Source organism: Urocitellus parryii, chromosome 7 (assembly GCF_045843805.1).
Source record: "Urocitellus parryii isolate mUroPar1 chromosome 7, mUroPar1.hap1, whole genome shotgun sequence".
Taxonomy (NCBI): Eukaryota; Metazoa; Chordata; class Mammalia; order Rodentia; family Sciuridae; genus Urocitellus; species Urocitellus parryii.
Window position 1 is genome coordinate 120,832,571 of NC_135537.1, and position 16,553 is coordinate 120,849,123.

The 16,553-nt window shown below is 49.4% G+C and overlaps 1 protein-coding gene across 1 annotated transcript; it reads right to left on the reverse strand.

Annotated features, from left to right (window-relative positions):
* Nucleotides 1-909: 909 nt before the first annotated feature.
* Nucleotides 910-13,537, reverse strand: LOC144256134 (aldehyde dehydrogenase, dimeric NADP-preferring). Its single transcript, XM_077801237.1, has 11 exons — nucleotides 13,376-13,537; nucleotides 12,177-12,408; nucleotides 11,509-11,594; nucleotides 11,015-11,223; nucleotides 10,102-10,219; nucleotides 9,689-9,830; nucleotides 8,925-9,091; nucleotides 8,416-8,515; nucleotides 7,915-8,045; nucleotides 1,406-1,516; nucleotides 910-978 (listed from the first exon to the last, which is right to left on the reverse strand). The coding sequence occupies exons 1-11, from the start codon at nucleotides 13,535-13,537 to the stop codon at nucleotides 910-912; spliced, it is 1,527 nt and encodes a 508-aa protein (XP_077657363.1).
* Nucleotides 13,538-16,553: the final 3,016 nt, after the last annotated feature.

Here is a 16,553-nt window from a genome sequence, read left to right on the forward strand (position 1 = left end):
CAGTTGGGGAGTTCCTTGAAAAATCAGACATAGAGTTACCACATAACTCATCCACTCCACTCCTAGTTACATGCCTCAAAGGAGTGAAAACATAAATAAATATGTGTAAATGAATGTAGATAGCAAGTTATTCCCCCAAATGTCCATTAACCAATGAATGAATACACAAAATGTGGTCTGTCCACACAATGGAAAATTATTCATCCATGAAAAGGAATAAAACACCGATTTATTGTACAACATAAAAGAACCTCAGAAACATGATGCTAAGTGAAAGAAATCACTCAGGACAGGTCATATATGAAATGTCCAGAATAGGGAAATACATTTACACACAGAGTGATTTGGGAGTGAGTCCTGGTCCTTTGTTTAGTGAGATTTTATAGGTTTTGGGGGATACTCTTTGTGTCACAACATCAAACAGCAAATCATTTCACACTGAGAGAGAGTCAAACAACAACTCTTAACATTGATTAGCACATTCACTGGCGGGAACAAGTTGGGTAGGGGTGATTGGCTAGTTCAAGAGGAGGATTCCTTTGAAGTGATTGGTTTAGGCCATGAGGGGTGTATGGTTTCTCAACATGTTATCAACCACCATAAACTACTTGGGGGGTCATCTGGCATCCTGGGTATTTCCCTGTCTCATGCTCATTGGAGGTTGCTAGGGGGTTGTTATGGGTCCTCACCTAGCCTAACTGAGTCCAGATCTCTCCTGTTACTTGCAGATAAACAACTCAGCAGGGTGGCTATCTGCCTAGGAGTGCTCTGTGGGTCTTTCTAAGGACAAGGATCACGCCCCCATCCTTTGGACAGGCTTTGCTCTGAGGTAGAGGCTGGTTTCTCAAAAATGGAGTCACATCAGTTTCTCAGCATGGTCAACCACAAGACTGGGCTGGCAGGTTGGATTCAGCCTGGCAGCCCAGTGTCATCTTCTGCCATGGGGTAGAAGCCTGTGACACAGGGTCTGTAGGAGATCTGGGGAGCAATTGGACATAAGAGATACAAACAGCCTGAGTATCTATCAGGAAAGGCCTGGGGCTTGCTGCCAGCTGCCGGGACCTGTCTTCACATGCTCTGCACAGGATGTAATTGAAGAGCTGTTCAATAGGAGGAGCATCAGCTCCATATCCTGAATGAGGAACCAGGACCAGAAACCACCAGCAGGCACCAGCTCAGCTTCAGGGTGAGTGGGCATAGAGGGGACTCCACAGACAGGGCCTAGAGAAGAACAGAGAAGGACCTAGAGCCCAGAAATACTTCACTGCAATACCTTGACCTGTCCACACGTTGATGGGAACATTAGAAAATAATATTGACATATTTCACTTCACTTCCTGTGATGATTTTGCATTCTGACATTCAGCTTATTAAAACTGGACCCAAGTGTCCATGGAGCATTTACCTGACTGTCCTTCTGTAAATGCTCCATGGACACTTGTAAAGTGAGCTTACTGTGCTGACACCCCACATGATTTCTTTGCCAAATATCAATCTGCCTGCAGCCCTGCTGAGCCTGAGGGGACAGGAAATGTCGCAATCTTTAACAAACTGAGGCAGGGGGCAGAAGGTCCAGCAGTCAATGTAGGTGTTAGACCAGGACGCAAGAAAAGACCACTGACTCAAATTAAAATCAAATTAAAGCAAGCTTATTATTTCGACCGGCCGGTTTGCCTTTCCCTCCCAAAACGGCGGGAACAAAACAGCAGCCCCACCTTTCCTACAGCCCAGCTTTATAGCCCAGAAAGTTACACAAAAGGGGGGTTACAGATAACAGAACTCTGACAAGCATCACACTAATGGTAGTTTACATTTTTTTTTTTTTTTTGCTGGCCCCAACATCAGAATTTATGAAGACCATTAGAGCCTCAGAGAGGGTCGTTGTCTGGCCAGGGAAGGCCAAGATTGATGAGGTGTCACTAAAGTTTCAGAGAGGGTTGCTATCTGGTCAGAGAGCCAGGCATGGGTGAGTTTAAGGCACGGGCAGGCATTCCAAGCAGGTTCAGAATTTGCAGTAATTTATAGTAAAGCCAAAATTAGCTTTTCATGGCTTTGTGGTGAGATGGCTCCCAATTTTAATAAAAGATCAGTTTGGGTCTATCAAGGCCATCAGTGTAGATAGACAATTGGGTTGGACTGAGAAAATGGAGGCAGATTTGAGTCTGGGAAGTTGGAGACAGCCCTTGGGAGATTGGAAAGTTAATGTCTCAGGAGTGCTTTGATTACCAAGTGTCAAGGGCTGTGTTGTGTGTGAGCTATGCACCTTGGAGCGATATGAGGGGACATGTCTGGTGTAGCGCGCTGATTGGGCTGTGCGACGCAGGTGTGCCTTTCCTCTAGCTCTGCCTGTGATCCCACACAGCATCTGAGATGGGTGACTTGCCAAGATGTCAATCAATCTGCTGACCACAAGGCATCACAAAGCAAAACTCCACCTTCGAAATATTATCCCCTGCCTTATTTGGTGAAGAACATTCCATCGAAACTCCTTTGTGTGTGTCCCCCAGGTAGAATAAAGAGATTCCAGGTGCATGCTCTTTCCAGCATGGTCCAGCATGGAAGCTGACCCTTAAGGTTGCAGAGCTGTCCTGCCCTTGATCTGAGAAACTCATGTCTGTGTGTTGCAGGATTTCTGCTGTTTTCTTAGTTTTATGTTACAGCCAGCTCTTTTGAACCCAGCTCATGCAGATGGTGAGAACCAAGATTACCTGCTTAAACTGCACCTCCCAGATGGATGTTAATGAAGCACCCCTGAACCAACAGAGAGCAGCTAATGAATGCCCCCCTGGGCTGCCACTCTCTTCCTGCCCCATCAGTCCACCTTGGCTCTTCCAGCCCACTTGCTTCTCACCTTTTGACCATCCCTCTGGCATCTCCTGGGCCTAGTCACTACACAGGAAGGAGAGAGATTAGGGGGAAGAGAGCAAGAGAACAAAGGAAGTTTAAAATATATAAAAAGTGTAGGATGCTCTTACTTCTTGGGATACCAGGATACCAGCTATGCCCCACCTTCTCCCTTTTGGAAGAAGTCTGTGTTACTATTTTTAAACAAAACCTGCTTTATACACTTGCCTTGGTGCTTCTCTAATGTTCAAAATTCAACATTTTTCAAAATTCAACATTTGAGGAAGCAGAACTCATAACTGGTAACCGTCACTGAGAACTGGCGGTATCAAAGCAGCAGACAAGCCTATCCAAACACCATTGTTTGTGTCTTCAAAGAGCATTTTAGGATGGATGGCAGAATTGTCTGTTGGGACCCCTGAAGCCAAATTCTTTGCCCTACAACTCCAGTAGCAGGTGCAGCAGCTGAAGGTGGCCAGGAGACTATGGGATACCCAAGCAGTGCAACCAAGGGATAACTAAACAAATCCTCGAACTTCACTTGCTTTTAGTCGACTTTTAAAAGCACTCATTTTTGAAGTCACACAGCTGAGAACTATGTTTTTTGTTTCCCACCAGCCTTGCTGTAGATAACACTTCTGACCTGTGGGGTATGGTGATTGCTTAGGTTACTTTTCAGGACTTGCAGGTTGCTTTTGTCCCAATCCCTGACTCTTCACTTGGGTCTGCACAAGTGTCCAATTGGTGAAATTTTGAAATCAGGGGGCTGAAAACTCTATTCTCACACCATGCTAATGCTGTCATTTTCAAGAACATGAGTGCCATGAAGAGCCAAGGAATTTGATTATATGTGCACAGACTGAAATCAAAAGCTTGGTCCTTGTCCCAGATGCCCATCCAGTAACAAGGACAAAGTTTTGAGAAAAAGGGAAAAAGAGGATTTATTGCCTTTCTGGTGAAGGAGAAAGACAATGAACTCATGTTCACACAGCTGACTGCCTGTGGGGATAGAGGGCTTTAAAAGAGGGCAGCTTTCCCACATATCATTAGTGTTAGAGCTAATTAATGTTTAACTTATATCCTTGAAAGAGCTGTAGTTCCAATTTGTAGATCCAGAGTTTTATTATTCTTGTAGAAGGGCAGATAACTTGGCTCAGGACAGGAAGAACATTCATATTGTTCCCCTCAGGGTTGGGAGGGAAAGAGGGAGAACAGGGAGCAAAAACATGTTCCTTTAAAGTTGCCCGTGGTTGAGCAGCAAGGTTATATTTAAAATATGAAGTGGACCCGTTACAATAAAGCGACCCCTGTAGCAAAACCACTGACTTTTTCACGACAAATGCCTTTCCCTGTGCCTAAATCTCCTTTCTTTCTTATTCCATAAGTGTCCTCATACCCTGTGTCAGGTCGATGGCAGTGACTTAGGAACAAAGCACCAAGCAGCCTGTGTGCTCGAAACACTGCTCAGGCACTGATGGAACAGCCTGTCAATCAGCGGGGACTCCTGGCCAATCCTGGATCTCAGCAGTCCCCCCCACAACCCCCATCAACTCCAGTGGGACAAGGGACTCCAAAAACTCCCTTTCCTGGCCCAAGCCCTCCCTTCCTGCCCTATGCCCAATAAAAATTCCAGTCGGGTAGAGCCCCGGCGCCGTTTCTCCTCAGACCCTCTTCTTACTCTGCGGGTCTGAGAGTTCCACCTGGGAGTGAAATCTCAATAAAGCCCTGTTCAGTGGCTTTTTGGTCGCTGCTGCTGCCTGACCTTACACCCTGTCCTATGACAGGGTCTCCCCTTCCACTCTCAGCCACCTTGTGAATAAACTGCTTTGCAATACGGTGGTCTTGGTGATTGGCACACCATGCAGCAGGCAAAGTGGGTCTGGTTCAGTATCAATGGGGGTTGTTGATACACTGGGCAAACAGGGAGATGGGGATAATACCACCGGTTACTGGTGACATTCTGCTCCCTCACATGTTGAAGTGTAACATTAGAGAAGCACACAGAGGCAAGTATATAAAGCACAGTTTATTCAAAAAGGGGTAACCACCATAGCTGGTATCCTGGAATCCCAAGAAGGGAGGGTGTTTTGCCTTTTTATCTGTCCTAGGCCTCCTTTATTCTCCTGCTCTCTTTCCCTTATCTCTCTCCTTCTGCATACATGGAGATGCTGGGTGGGATGGCCACAAGTTGAGAAGCAGAAGGGCTGGAGGGGCCAAGTTGGCGTGACCTGGGCAGGAAGGGGGTGTAATTAATAACTCCCTGTAGGGAAGGACAATCTCTGAGACTGGTTACCTTAGCAACAGGTTGGAAAAGGGAAGGGCTCTTATGAAATTAACATTTCAATTCCTCCATTCTCTGGATCTGACCCTTGCTTATCTGCCTAATTCTGGCTTCGGGGGACTGGATGTGGGCCAGGCACAGGGTTGGATTGTCTTGGGAGCAGCAATGACTGGTGTAGTCACAGGAGGGATGGCAGCATAGTGCTGCAGTGCCTTCAGGGTGACAGCTCAGTCACAGTCATTCTTACCAGTTTGAAGGAGGGACTGGCTTCCGTGATACCAGGAGGGTCTGCCACAGAAGGTCCAGCCTCATAGGTTACTGCCTTACCTGCCCAACTCATCTACCTGGCCCAGGAGGGGCTGATACTTGACTCTTGCTCTGATCTGACTTTCAGACCTTCATCCCCCTTTAGTCTTTTCTCCATGGACTCTGATTCCCCAGGACCCTAAGGATGGAACCTGGGGTGAGCTACTGTGTAACAAAAACCCTGACTTTGTCTTTCTGCCCCAATAAGCATCACTTCGACATCACCAAGGGGGCTCCCTGTTGACCACTGTGTTGTTTCATGAGGGACCCCCTTCCCTAGATGCCAAATCAGGTTTAAGAAGAGTGCGCTGGTCTCTGGTTTTGGAGCCCCTAGTCATCAAGGCTCAGCCTCCTTAATTTCTCCACAGCTGGACACATCAGGAATGGAGCGGATACCCCAAAGTCTGAGTGGAATACATGCCACCCCAACATAATGACTGATAGACCCAACCTGATCTTTTCTTAAAATTGGGAGCCATCTCGCCACAAAGCCATGAAAAGATAATTTCGGCTTTACTATAAATTACTGCAAATTCTGAACCTGCTTGGAATGCCTGCCCGTGCCTTGAACTCACCCATGCCTGGCTCTCTGACCAGATAGCAGCCCTCTCCCGAAACTTTAGTGACACCTCATCAATCTTGGCCTTCCCTGGCCAGATAACGACCCTCTCTGAGGCTCTAATGGTCTTCATAAATTCTGATGTTGGGGCCAGCAAAAATATAAACTAGCCTTTGTGTGATGCTTGTCAGAGTTCTGTTATCTGTAACCCCCCCCCCCTTTGTGGAACTTTCTGGGCTATAAAGCTGGGCTGCAGGAAAGCTGGGCTGCTGTCTTGTTCCCGCCATTTTGGGTGGGAGAGGCAGCCCGGCCGGTTGAAATAATAAGCTTGCTTTAATTTGATTTTAATTGGAGTCAGTGGTCTTTTCTTGTGTCCTGGTCTAACATTGACCTCCCGCCTCAAGACCCTGGGGATTGATGTGAGGCTGTGGGGAGGGGTTCACTGGTTCACTGGAATGACCAAGTCTCAAGAGGCAGTGGGATCAGGTGGGACAGGGCGAGTGGGTGCAGGATGCAAAAGAAGCATTACCAAATGGGATGGATTCAAACTAAAAAGTTTTTTCTTCAGCAAAAGAAACAATCTGTGAGGTGAACAGAGAACCTACATCCTGGGAACAAATTTTTACCCCTTACACATCAGATAGAGCACTAATCTCTAGGGTATATAAAGAACTCAACAAGATAAGCACCAAAAAAAAAAAAAAAAAACCAGATCCAATCAATAAATGGGCCAAGGACCTGAGCAGACTCTTCTCAGAAGAGGATACACAATCAGTCAACAAATATACAAAAGAATGCTCATCATCTCTAGCAGTCAGAGAAATGAAAATTAAAACTACTCTAAGATACCATTTCACTCCAGTGAGAGTGGCAGCCATTATGAAGACAAACTACAACAAGTGTTGGAGAGGATGCGGTGGGACTGCAAATTGGTGCAGCCAATTTGGAAAAGCAGTATGGAGATTCCTTGGAAAACTGGGAATGGAACCACCATTTGACCCAGCTATTCCTCTTTTCGGACTATACCCAAAGGACCTAATAACAGCATACTACAGGGACACAGCCACATCAATGTTTTTAGCAGCACAATTCACAATAGCTAAACTGTGGAACCAACCTAGATGTCCTTCAGTGGATGAATGGATAAAAAAATGTGACATTTATACACAATGGAATATTACTCAGCAATAAAAAAGAATAAGATTATGGCATTTGCAGGGAAATGGATGGCATTAGAGAAGATTTTGCTAAATGAAGTTAGCCAATCCCCCAAAAACAAATGCTAAATGTCTTCTCTGATATAAGGGGGGGTGACTTAAAATGGGGTTGGGAGGGAGAGCAAGGGAGGAAGATTACCTCTAGATAGGGAATAGGGGTGGGAGGGAAAGGAAGGGAGAAGGGGAATAGCATGGATGGTGAAAGGAGACCCCAACCATTATACAAAATACATATATGAAGATGTGAATTTGGTGTCAACATACCTTATATATAATCAGAGATATGATAAATTATGGTATAATGGTGTATTAAGAATTGTAATGTAAAAATATATTAAAATTCCACCCTTTCAAAAAAAAAGAAGCATTACCAGCATGACTTTCCGTTCAGAAACCTTTATTGGTCCCTATGTGTCCTGCAAGGGGAAGGGTCTTGGAGTGCTGGGACCTGGGGTCCATCTGGGAGTTGGGGGCTTGCCTATGAGAGCAGAGAAGCAAGAGGCCAGAGTCAGGAGCTCCAGGAGTAGGAGAGCAAGCGAGGGTGTCTCATCCTCTGGTGGTAGCACGGCACAGATAGGCCAGGTGCAGTGGCCCTCTTCAGTGCCAGGGCATCTATAAGGAAGGACAAGTGGGGGCCATAAGGACCAAGCCCTCGCCCTGTCTGGCACAGCCTGCTTCCCCTGGCAGCCCCACTCTCCACCTCTCACCTTGGCTGGGCTTGGCGGGTACCTGGCCTTGTGGGCATCGTCATTCAGTAAAGACCTCACCAGGCAAGAACGGCGGTGGGAGAAGGTCTCGAAGCTCTTCCTGCCGTGGTAGGCCCCCATACCGCTGTGCCCTGTGGGAGAAGGTTGCTCAGGACTAGGATTCCACCCCAAGTTGTGCCTATAAGGCTCTAGGGCCCCTTTTCTGAAATCCTTAGGATTTCTTCCAGGGCATCCATGCTGGGGACAATATAGAGAGTGCCTAGGAAGAGTCCAAACTGGGCCAGCTATGCCACTAAAAGAGGTTAAGACCCTTGACTTGGGGTCTTCATGGAACAGATTAGTGCACTAGGGATGCATTAGTGCTCCAAGGCCAAAGTCAGAGGGCCAAATAGGAGAGGGAAGTGGGAATCTATGGCTCCTGGCTGCTGATGGTCTGCCTGGCCCTGTGGGAACCCTGGGCAGGGGGGAAGCAGGTGGGCTGAGAGCCAGTCCTAGACTCACCCACACCCCCGAAGGGCAGAGAGTGCACAGTGATGTGTACGATGACGTCGTTGGCCGTCACCCCGCCACTTGATGTCTCTGAGATCATCTTCTTGATCACCTGTTTGAGGACCAAGCTGCTGATTATCCACTCCTGCTGAGAGGATGCAGAGTGCTTCCCTTCCTGTTCTGTCTCAGCCACGTTCTGGAGCCACAAGGTCAGAGGCAGCAGAGGCACAGCTACCTGCTATCTCATCAGCCCTTCCCAAGTATCACATGGTCCTCAGTACCACCTGGGGAGATGGTATGAACAACAGCTCCGATGACCAGGTGATGCTACTGTCTTCTTAGATACTTCTTAAAGACAAGGCTAAAGAGGTTCAGAAGGTCTAATGTCTTGCCCAATGTCACACAGTCAATGAACTAGGAAGCTATAATTTGAATTCAGGCCGGTGGATCCCTGGATCCTACTTGATGTGACGGCTGTGCCCAGAAGCCCCAGGACCCAGGTTGGAGGACCATTGGCTCACATTGTTACTGTTGGAGAAGACATAGAGAGCCAGGGGCTTCTCACGCTGGTTGATGAACTGGATGGCTTCCTCCAGGCTGCGCACACACACGATGGGCATCACTGGTCCAAAGATTTCCTCTTGCATCACCTGGGACTGGGGGTCCACATCCGTGAGGATGGTGGGGGCTGAGGTGGGAGAGGAGCCAGAGTTAGTGCTGAGAACCCCCTTCCACCCAGCCAGCATGTCTGACTCCTGCTTCTATTCTTTCCCAGAGGATGCTGCCCAGTGTTAGGGAGGGGGACCGATGAGATGCTGAAGAGCTCTCCCCATGATCCAGGCACCTCCTGGGGTCCATCATGGCAGACCGTTGGGCTATTCTGAATTAACCTACATGGGAGTAATGGGGCAGGCACAGCAGCTGGAAGGATACAAGTATCTCCTTCTGTCTCTTCAACAAATTGGGGTCCAAATGGATCTCATCTGGTGACCCAATCCTAGGCACCAGGGGTTCTTATTATGACCTCCACTGTCCCCATCATCGACTGGCGTGCCAAGTTAAGAGGGAGCTGAAGCCCCTCTCTCTGGTCTTGTGGGAGATGGGCTTCTGGGGCTGGAATGGGGCTTCTTGGGAGGCATGGTCAGCCTTGCCTACTAAGGGCCCCAGCGTCTCCCCAAGCCCATTGGTGAGAATAATCTATGCTCATCAGAGGGCTCTGCCTGGTGGTCAAGTATCTGAGCTGCTTTCTGTGAACTTGGTGGCAACCTTGGAGGACCATACGCACCTATGTAGCAGGAGGCCATATCTCCAGTGCCTCCATGGGCCACTTTCTGGCCCTCAATTAGCCCCATCACCCTCTGGAAGTGCTGGGCATTAATGATCCTTCCATAGTCACGTGACTTCTTGGCATCTTCCCCATAGAACTCCTGAGAAGAGATGGGAGGCTTCAGGGAAGGACAAAGGCCCTGGTCATAGTCAAAGGCTTCCAAGCCACATGTCAGCAGACTGGGTGATGGGATTCTGGGTGCAGAGGTTTTTTTTTTTATGCTTTTTAAACTTTCTGAAATGGTCTCTATTGTGTGTGTGTATTCCTTGTATGATCAGAAGAAAGGAACGATTTCAAGAAGTCATTCCTGGTGTCACGCCCACCTTTTGCCTCCCAGCTCCCACGCTCAGGCTCCAGGGTCCCATACTCACTTTCAGAGACTTCTTTAGTTTCTCCACGATTTGGTGCTGGATTGAGGGGTCACAAAGGATGTAATCTGGGGCCACACAGGTCTGGCCGCTGTTCATGAATTTCCCCCAGGCGATGCGTCTGTGAAAATTCCAGGGTGGATTATGTCCCGCAGGCCATGGGAAGATTCCCAAGAACGCAGGGCTATTCCGTGTGCTCAGGGTCAAGGCATAGTGGGCTTAGCCACAGGCTGTGGAGTGGTCACAGTGAGTCTTTCTAAGCAGCCCACGCACTTCTGGACACTGGGCTGAGAGCGCCTTCTGGAGCCAATGGGTGCTAAACTCATTGGTGGCAGGTGGGGAATTTCTGGGGGATATCTGGGGTTGGTGGGCTTTGTGCCTCTATGATCAGCCTTCGTGGCCAGGTGTTACCTCTACTTGCACCCCCCACCCCATCTCCAAGGACCACATATGTGGTGCACAGAGGTGGCCAGAGCCCTGGCTCAGGTTGGAAGGTCAGGATATGAGTCCTGCCTTGGACACTGAGTGTCAGCCGTTCTTCTCATGGGTCACGATCTCCAGATTATCAGCTCAATTATGGCAGAGAGCTGGTCAGGGCCAACTTCTTTGAGCCCTGAACACCCCACACTTATTTTTCTTGCAGTCTCTGCTTGGACCATTGCCTTCCCTGTGATGTCCACAGAGTGGTCAGAGCTCTGCCTAGAACTCTCTTCCTCTAGGAAGCCTTCCTGGACTCAATGCACCTTTTCTGTGAATGAGGTTCCTTTCCAGCTTCTACTAGCCCCCCCCCCGAGCTCCTGCTGAGGACTGCAGGCCCAGTGGGGAAAGGGCCCATTTGTACTATTCAGAGCAGAACTGCAGTGCTTAGCCTGCAGCCTGGGTGTGCTAGAGACAGCAGAAGGAATGGCCTCCTCACCGGCAGGCCACATCCAGATTGCAGTCCTTGTCCACATAGCAGGGGCTCTTTCCTCCCAGTTCCAGTGTGACAGGAGTCAGGTGCTTGGCAGCAGCCGTCATAACAATCTTCCCTACGCCCGTGCTGCCCGTGTAGAAGATGTAGTCAAATCTCTCTTTGAGCACCTCTGTGGTCTCAGGGACACCCCCATTGATCACTGGGTACAGGTCCTTTCATGCAAGGAGAGAAGAAAGGCTCAGCCAAGACCAGCTCCCTCCTCACCCCTGCATGTAAGGCCGTGGCTGAGACCAGTGGTCCTGTGGCCCAGCAACTCAGCACCCCACTCTGGCTGGCCACTGGCAAGTAGAGCTCCCCGATTAGGGCTCAGAGACTTTCTGTTCATCCCAGCAGGAGAGGGAAGCTCCTGGGAGCTATCCTTCCCCAACCTGAGGCTTGCTCAAGCCCCAAAGACCTGACCTCAAACAGTTATCTTTGAGGCCTGGAGGGTCCCTTACCTTATCTAAGTACTGAGGGAGGATGGTGGCAAGCAGGTTTGCCATGTTCTCACTCAGCTCTGAGGGTTTGAGAACCACTGCATTCCCTGCAAAGTAAACAGACTTAGCGCCACACCAGGCCACCCCAAATGCTCTTCTCTCCTATTGACCAACCCTGGAGCCTTCCTTCCAACATCCATGTCCTCAGAGGCGTGGAGGGAAGACTTGTAGGCACATGCACAAGCACATAAACTTGCAATACACACAAGGCATAGGCTGAGGAGCACGCATGAGCAGATGCCCCAGGAACAAACACAGGCACACAGGTGCACACATAGGCTCATGCTGGCTAGAACTGCACCACCTTCCCTTCTGCAATTGCTGGGAGGCTGGGAAAGAGGAAAGGACAAAGGAGAGGGAGATGCTCTTGGGCTGGTTGGGAGAGTAGTGTTAGCCCCTCCTGGTGGATTTAGCTGAGAGCTACCCTAGCCACCCACACACATGGGCAGGTGGAAGCTGTTCTCGTGGTCGTCTGCATCTGACCGGCCTCGGATGCAGGTACCTGGAGGCCTAAACTAAATGGTTTTGTCTCCACAGCCTCCTGTGAAAGTCACATCAAACCACTGTCTGCCACCAGGTCTCCTCTTTCCCCCAGGCCTGAGCCCCTCCTGGAACGGAGCCTCTAGTACCTGCAGCAATGGCGCCCGCCATGGGCTGGATAACGAGGTTGAAGGGGTAGTTCCAGGTGCCGATGATGAGGACCACTCCCAGGGGCTCTGAGTGGATGTAGGACTCATCCTGCTGGGTCTCAGGAGTCTTCTCCACAGGCTCATCCTTGACCCACTCATGGAGATTCTTGATCATATACGCAATCTCCTCCAGAACGTACCCCACCTCCTCACGGTAGGCGGTCCATTCATTCTGTGGTGAAGACACCATGTAAGCTCCTAGCCCAGAAGCAAGGCCAAGCTTCTGGGAGTGCAAGCTAGGCATTCCCAGTCCTTAGCTGCCAGGGCAATGGGAGTTGTACACCATGGGTTCCCCAGCCCAGGTGGGGGACCAGGAAGAGAGAGTACATGGGGGTTGGGGGAGAAACAGAGGTGAGGGTCTAACAGGAGTGGTGGATCTAACTTCTGCTGGATTGGGGGCTCTGGCAGGGAGAGGGCTGGTGACTGAAAGAAAAAGCCAGGCCTGGATGGAGGAGACAGATTTGAGGGTCATTAGTGAGTTGGTGTGTGTAGGGGGGAGATGGGGAATTGAGCCATGTGTTGTATTGTCTGGGAAAGTTTATGGGTCAAAATAAGACCTGAACCTAGGAAGGAGCCCTCTTAAGACCACCCTGAAGAAATAGGGACAGGGAGATGGCTTCCCAAGAGAGTCAGAAGAGAAGCCGGGAGACAAGGTGACAGAAGGAGTAGGCCGGGGACCGAGGGCTTCTCGGGCAGCACAGAGTGAGGAGAGGGGAGGCACAGACAGAAAATATGAGCTTTGGCTGTGAGGTCAAGAGTGAGTTTTCTCGTTTTGGTTTTAAGATGAATAGTCCTGAGCCATCTTCTAAAACTACAGAACAGGGTGGTGGGAAGGCCTTGAGATGGCAGAGGGGTGAGCTCCAAAGATCTGCACCCTGCAGAGGCACCTTTTCTCTTCTCTCAGGCTGCTGATGAACTGGGGTGACTCCAAGCCGTTCCTAAACCTTTCCAAGCCTCATTTCCCCTTCTATAATATGGTCATGACACTCACGAAGGGTTTTGGGGGCCGAACCTGGTCCTTTGTAAAATGTTGAGCACAGAACCCCATGCACGCTAGCGATACCCTACACCAAACCATAACTGTCCCCACTCTGGTGGAGGTCTCCCGCGCAGCCCTGCAGCCCTGCTAGCAGGAGCACCTTGTGCAGATCAGCAGCCAAAGCCTCGGTGATGTCCGCCTGGCGCTCCTGGATCATGCGCCGCAGCGCCTCCAGCTGCTGGATCCGGAACTGCAGCGGGCGGGTCAGGCCTGAGTTGAAGGCGGCCCTGGCCCTCTTTACCACGTCGCTGATCTTGCTCATGGTATCTAGGGACAGAGGGGATCTTGCAGCAAGGTGGAGGAGGTTGGAAAGAAGGCCACGTCCTTGGCTCAGAGCTGCGTCTCGGCACCTACACCAGTGTACTTGCTCACGCTTACTGTCCCCCCCCCTCCCCCGTTTTAATAGTATAGGAAGAGAGTTATCTTCTCTGGATCCATGAAAATTGTCATTTTTTCTGCGAGGTCCCCTTTTCTACCACAAATTTCAGGATCCTTCTGGTGTTTTGAGATGTCCCAGGGCAAACTGACATCCGCAATTAGGGTGAGGAAGCCCTGATGCTGATCTTAAGCATAATTGCTCATAGTGGGTTCTTTCTTGGCAGTGTGCTGGGGACAGGACTCTTCCTGGCATCTCTGGTGTCCCACTCCCGCCTCTACCTGCTTGCAAAGCTGGTGACACACCCCCAGGCAAACATTCCAGGAACTGTAACACACTTTCCAGATTAGATTGGATGAACATTGGTCAAGAGTCCACTCTCAGGTTGATTAAAGAAAAACTAGCATCAAGATACCTGCAAACCCTCTCTAGTGGTGACTGGTCAAGAGCTAGAGCAGGCATAAGTCGTTAAATCAGTGCATGCTAAGCCTGGGAGACACAGATCAATGGCAGCAAGGAACTCGCAGGCTTTCAGGTTTCTATGCAGAAATATGGAGGTAATTCCTGTTACTTGTTCAAGAAACCATCTTGGCAAATTGGACTGGTTCTTCTGAGGGCAACTGGGCAATATCTAGCAAAAGGCTTCCAAAGGTATTTTACCTGCACAAAAGGTCTATATTCAGAAATTTATAGTAATTACTACATTCCTAAGCAGTCACTGAAGTCATCACAGTTTGTATAGAATAAATACTGAAGACACTCTAAAGGCCCTAAGGCAGGAGGCAGTTCAAATGAACTATGCTGCATTCATGTGGTGGTTATTGGGCAGTATTTAGGAATGAAATAAAGTTACTCAGCATATTAATAAGGGCTCTGTGTGTGCCAGATGTGTCCCAGGTTCTAGGGACAAGGAACAGGTTATGAAATAACAGGAGTGCTAGGCTTGCATGTGTGGTGTACATGCACTTTTGCAGGCATACAAGAGAAGACCAGAAAGATAGCCTCATCATGGGGGGAGCATTGGATGGAGGTAGTATTTGGTGATCTTTGTTTTCTTTTCTTTCTCTTTTATTGTTTTCTTTCTTTCTCTCCCTTCTCTCTTTCTCGTTTTGGGGATTGGAACCCAGGGCTTCCCACATGCTAAACACTCTCTACCACTGAGCTAGACCCCTGTGCCACTGCTCCAGTGATCTCTGTTTCTTCTCTAGTGTAACCTTTTTTTTTTTTTTTTTTTTTTTTTTTTTTGCGATGAGCTCATATTTTTAAATGTTTGGTTACATTTTTGAATAGGCATACATGTTCATTCAAAATTTAGAAGAGACAAAAAGGTCACACAGGAAAGTGTCTCTCTCGTCCCTTTTCTACCAGCTGTCAGGTCCCACCCCAGAGGTGGCCACTATTACCAGTTCCTTGCTTTCCTTTCAGAGATATTTAATCCACCCACAAACATTGCCTAACATTGGGCACCATGGTGGAGGGAGGGGAATTTCCATCTTGCAAAAATAAAAGCAAAAAAAAAAAAATCACTGCATATCACACGCACATAATACTTAATCATATTAGATATAGATACAGGATCCTGCTTGAATTTTTGTTCCTGATTCCTTCCACCACTTCCCTTCCCCATGAGGTGCTGACCCCAGCCCCAGGTCCAGTCCCAGGCTTTCTGCTCAGGGAAGAGGGACCCTGCTGATCTCCAGGACACCACAGGCCTGAACATGCTACTGCTCGCTCCCTATGACTTGGCAGGAGGCTGGGGAAGCCTCTTTACTGAGACCTCTTGGCTCTACCTGCCTGTAGGGCAGGATCCTCCTGCTGAACCTGACTCTACCCGTACAGCTCCCTCCTCAGCCTTGGATGGTTGAACCAGGAGAAGAGCCTGGGGATGAGTAGGATGGTATTGGGCTCATGCCCCAGAGTCACCACTCAGAAGCATGTGGGCCTCATTTGTGAGCAGCCAGGGATGACCACAGAACTGCTTCCCAGATACAAAGCACCTGTCACAGTGCTCGGCACCCAGATAGGAATGTCTTTTGTGGCAAACTGGGATCCTTCTCCCAGAGCCAGCCCACCATCTGGGTGACACCGTGTCCTCCAGCATTCCCCAAACACACTACCCTCACCTGTGCTGACTTTTGACTTTGCCCTAGCATCCCTCATCTAGGCTCCCCACCCAGCCTTCCCTTAATCACCACCAAGCTCCGTAGTAAAGAGCCCACGAAGAAGGAACAGCTATGGGTTTGTCTCACAGATGAGGAGAGTGAAGCTGAAAACTGTTCAGTGCTCTGTCTTTGGTGTCACAGTTGGCAATTACCAAGGTCAGGATTTGAACACACATCCATCTCTGTCAGCCCCACTGCTTCCAGGGGAGTGACGAGCCCTGACAGCCCACCCAGCTCTTCCACCCAAAGACCACCTCAGTTCCTCTGCTCCACGAATTCCCAGGACTTCCGCCTCCTAGTGCTAAGAATGGCAGAGCTACCAGATACCTGACCTGGGGTCCTCAGTGCGTCCAACTGGGAGGATGCTCACTCCTAAGATGATGACCCTGGGGCAGGGACCAGCCCCACTCACAGATGGATGGAGGACTTTTGCCCTAAGGGCCCCTGTTCCCAGTGCAGGCTCTGCCCAGGTATCCCCACCTCGGAGGGGAGGGTGAAGGAAAGGGAACCTGGGGGAAGAGGATTACCTTCAACACAGTCTCTCCTGAGTGGCTGGGCCTCCTGGAATGAACAAAACCCAAGAGGGGACATATTTAAGGGCCTTTCTTCCCGCCCATTTGGCTCTTAGAATCCCTGCCCAGGAAGTGTGCATGACAAGGAAAAAATAATATTCAAATGTGGGGTGTAGCACAATCCGGACCTCGGCTCCTACAGCTGGGGCTGGGGCTTGGGGGATTAGG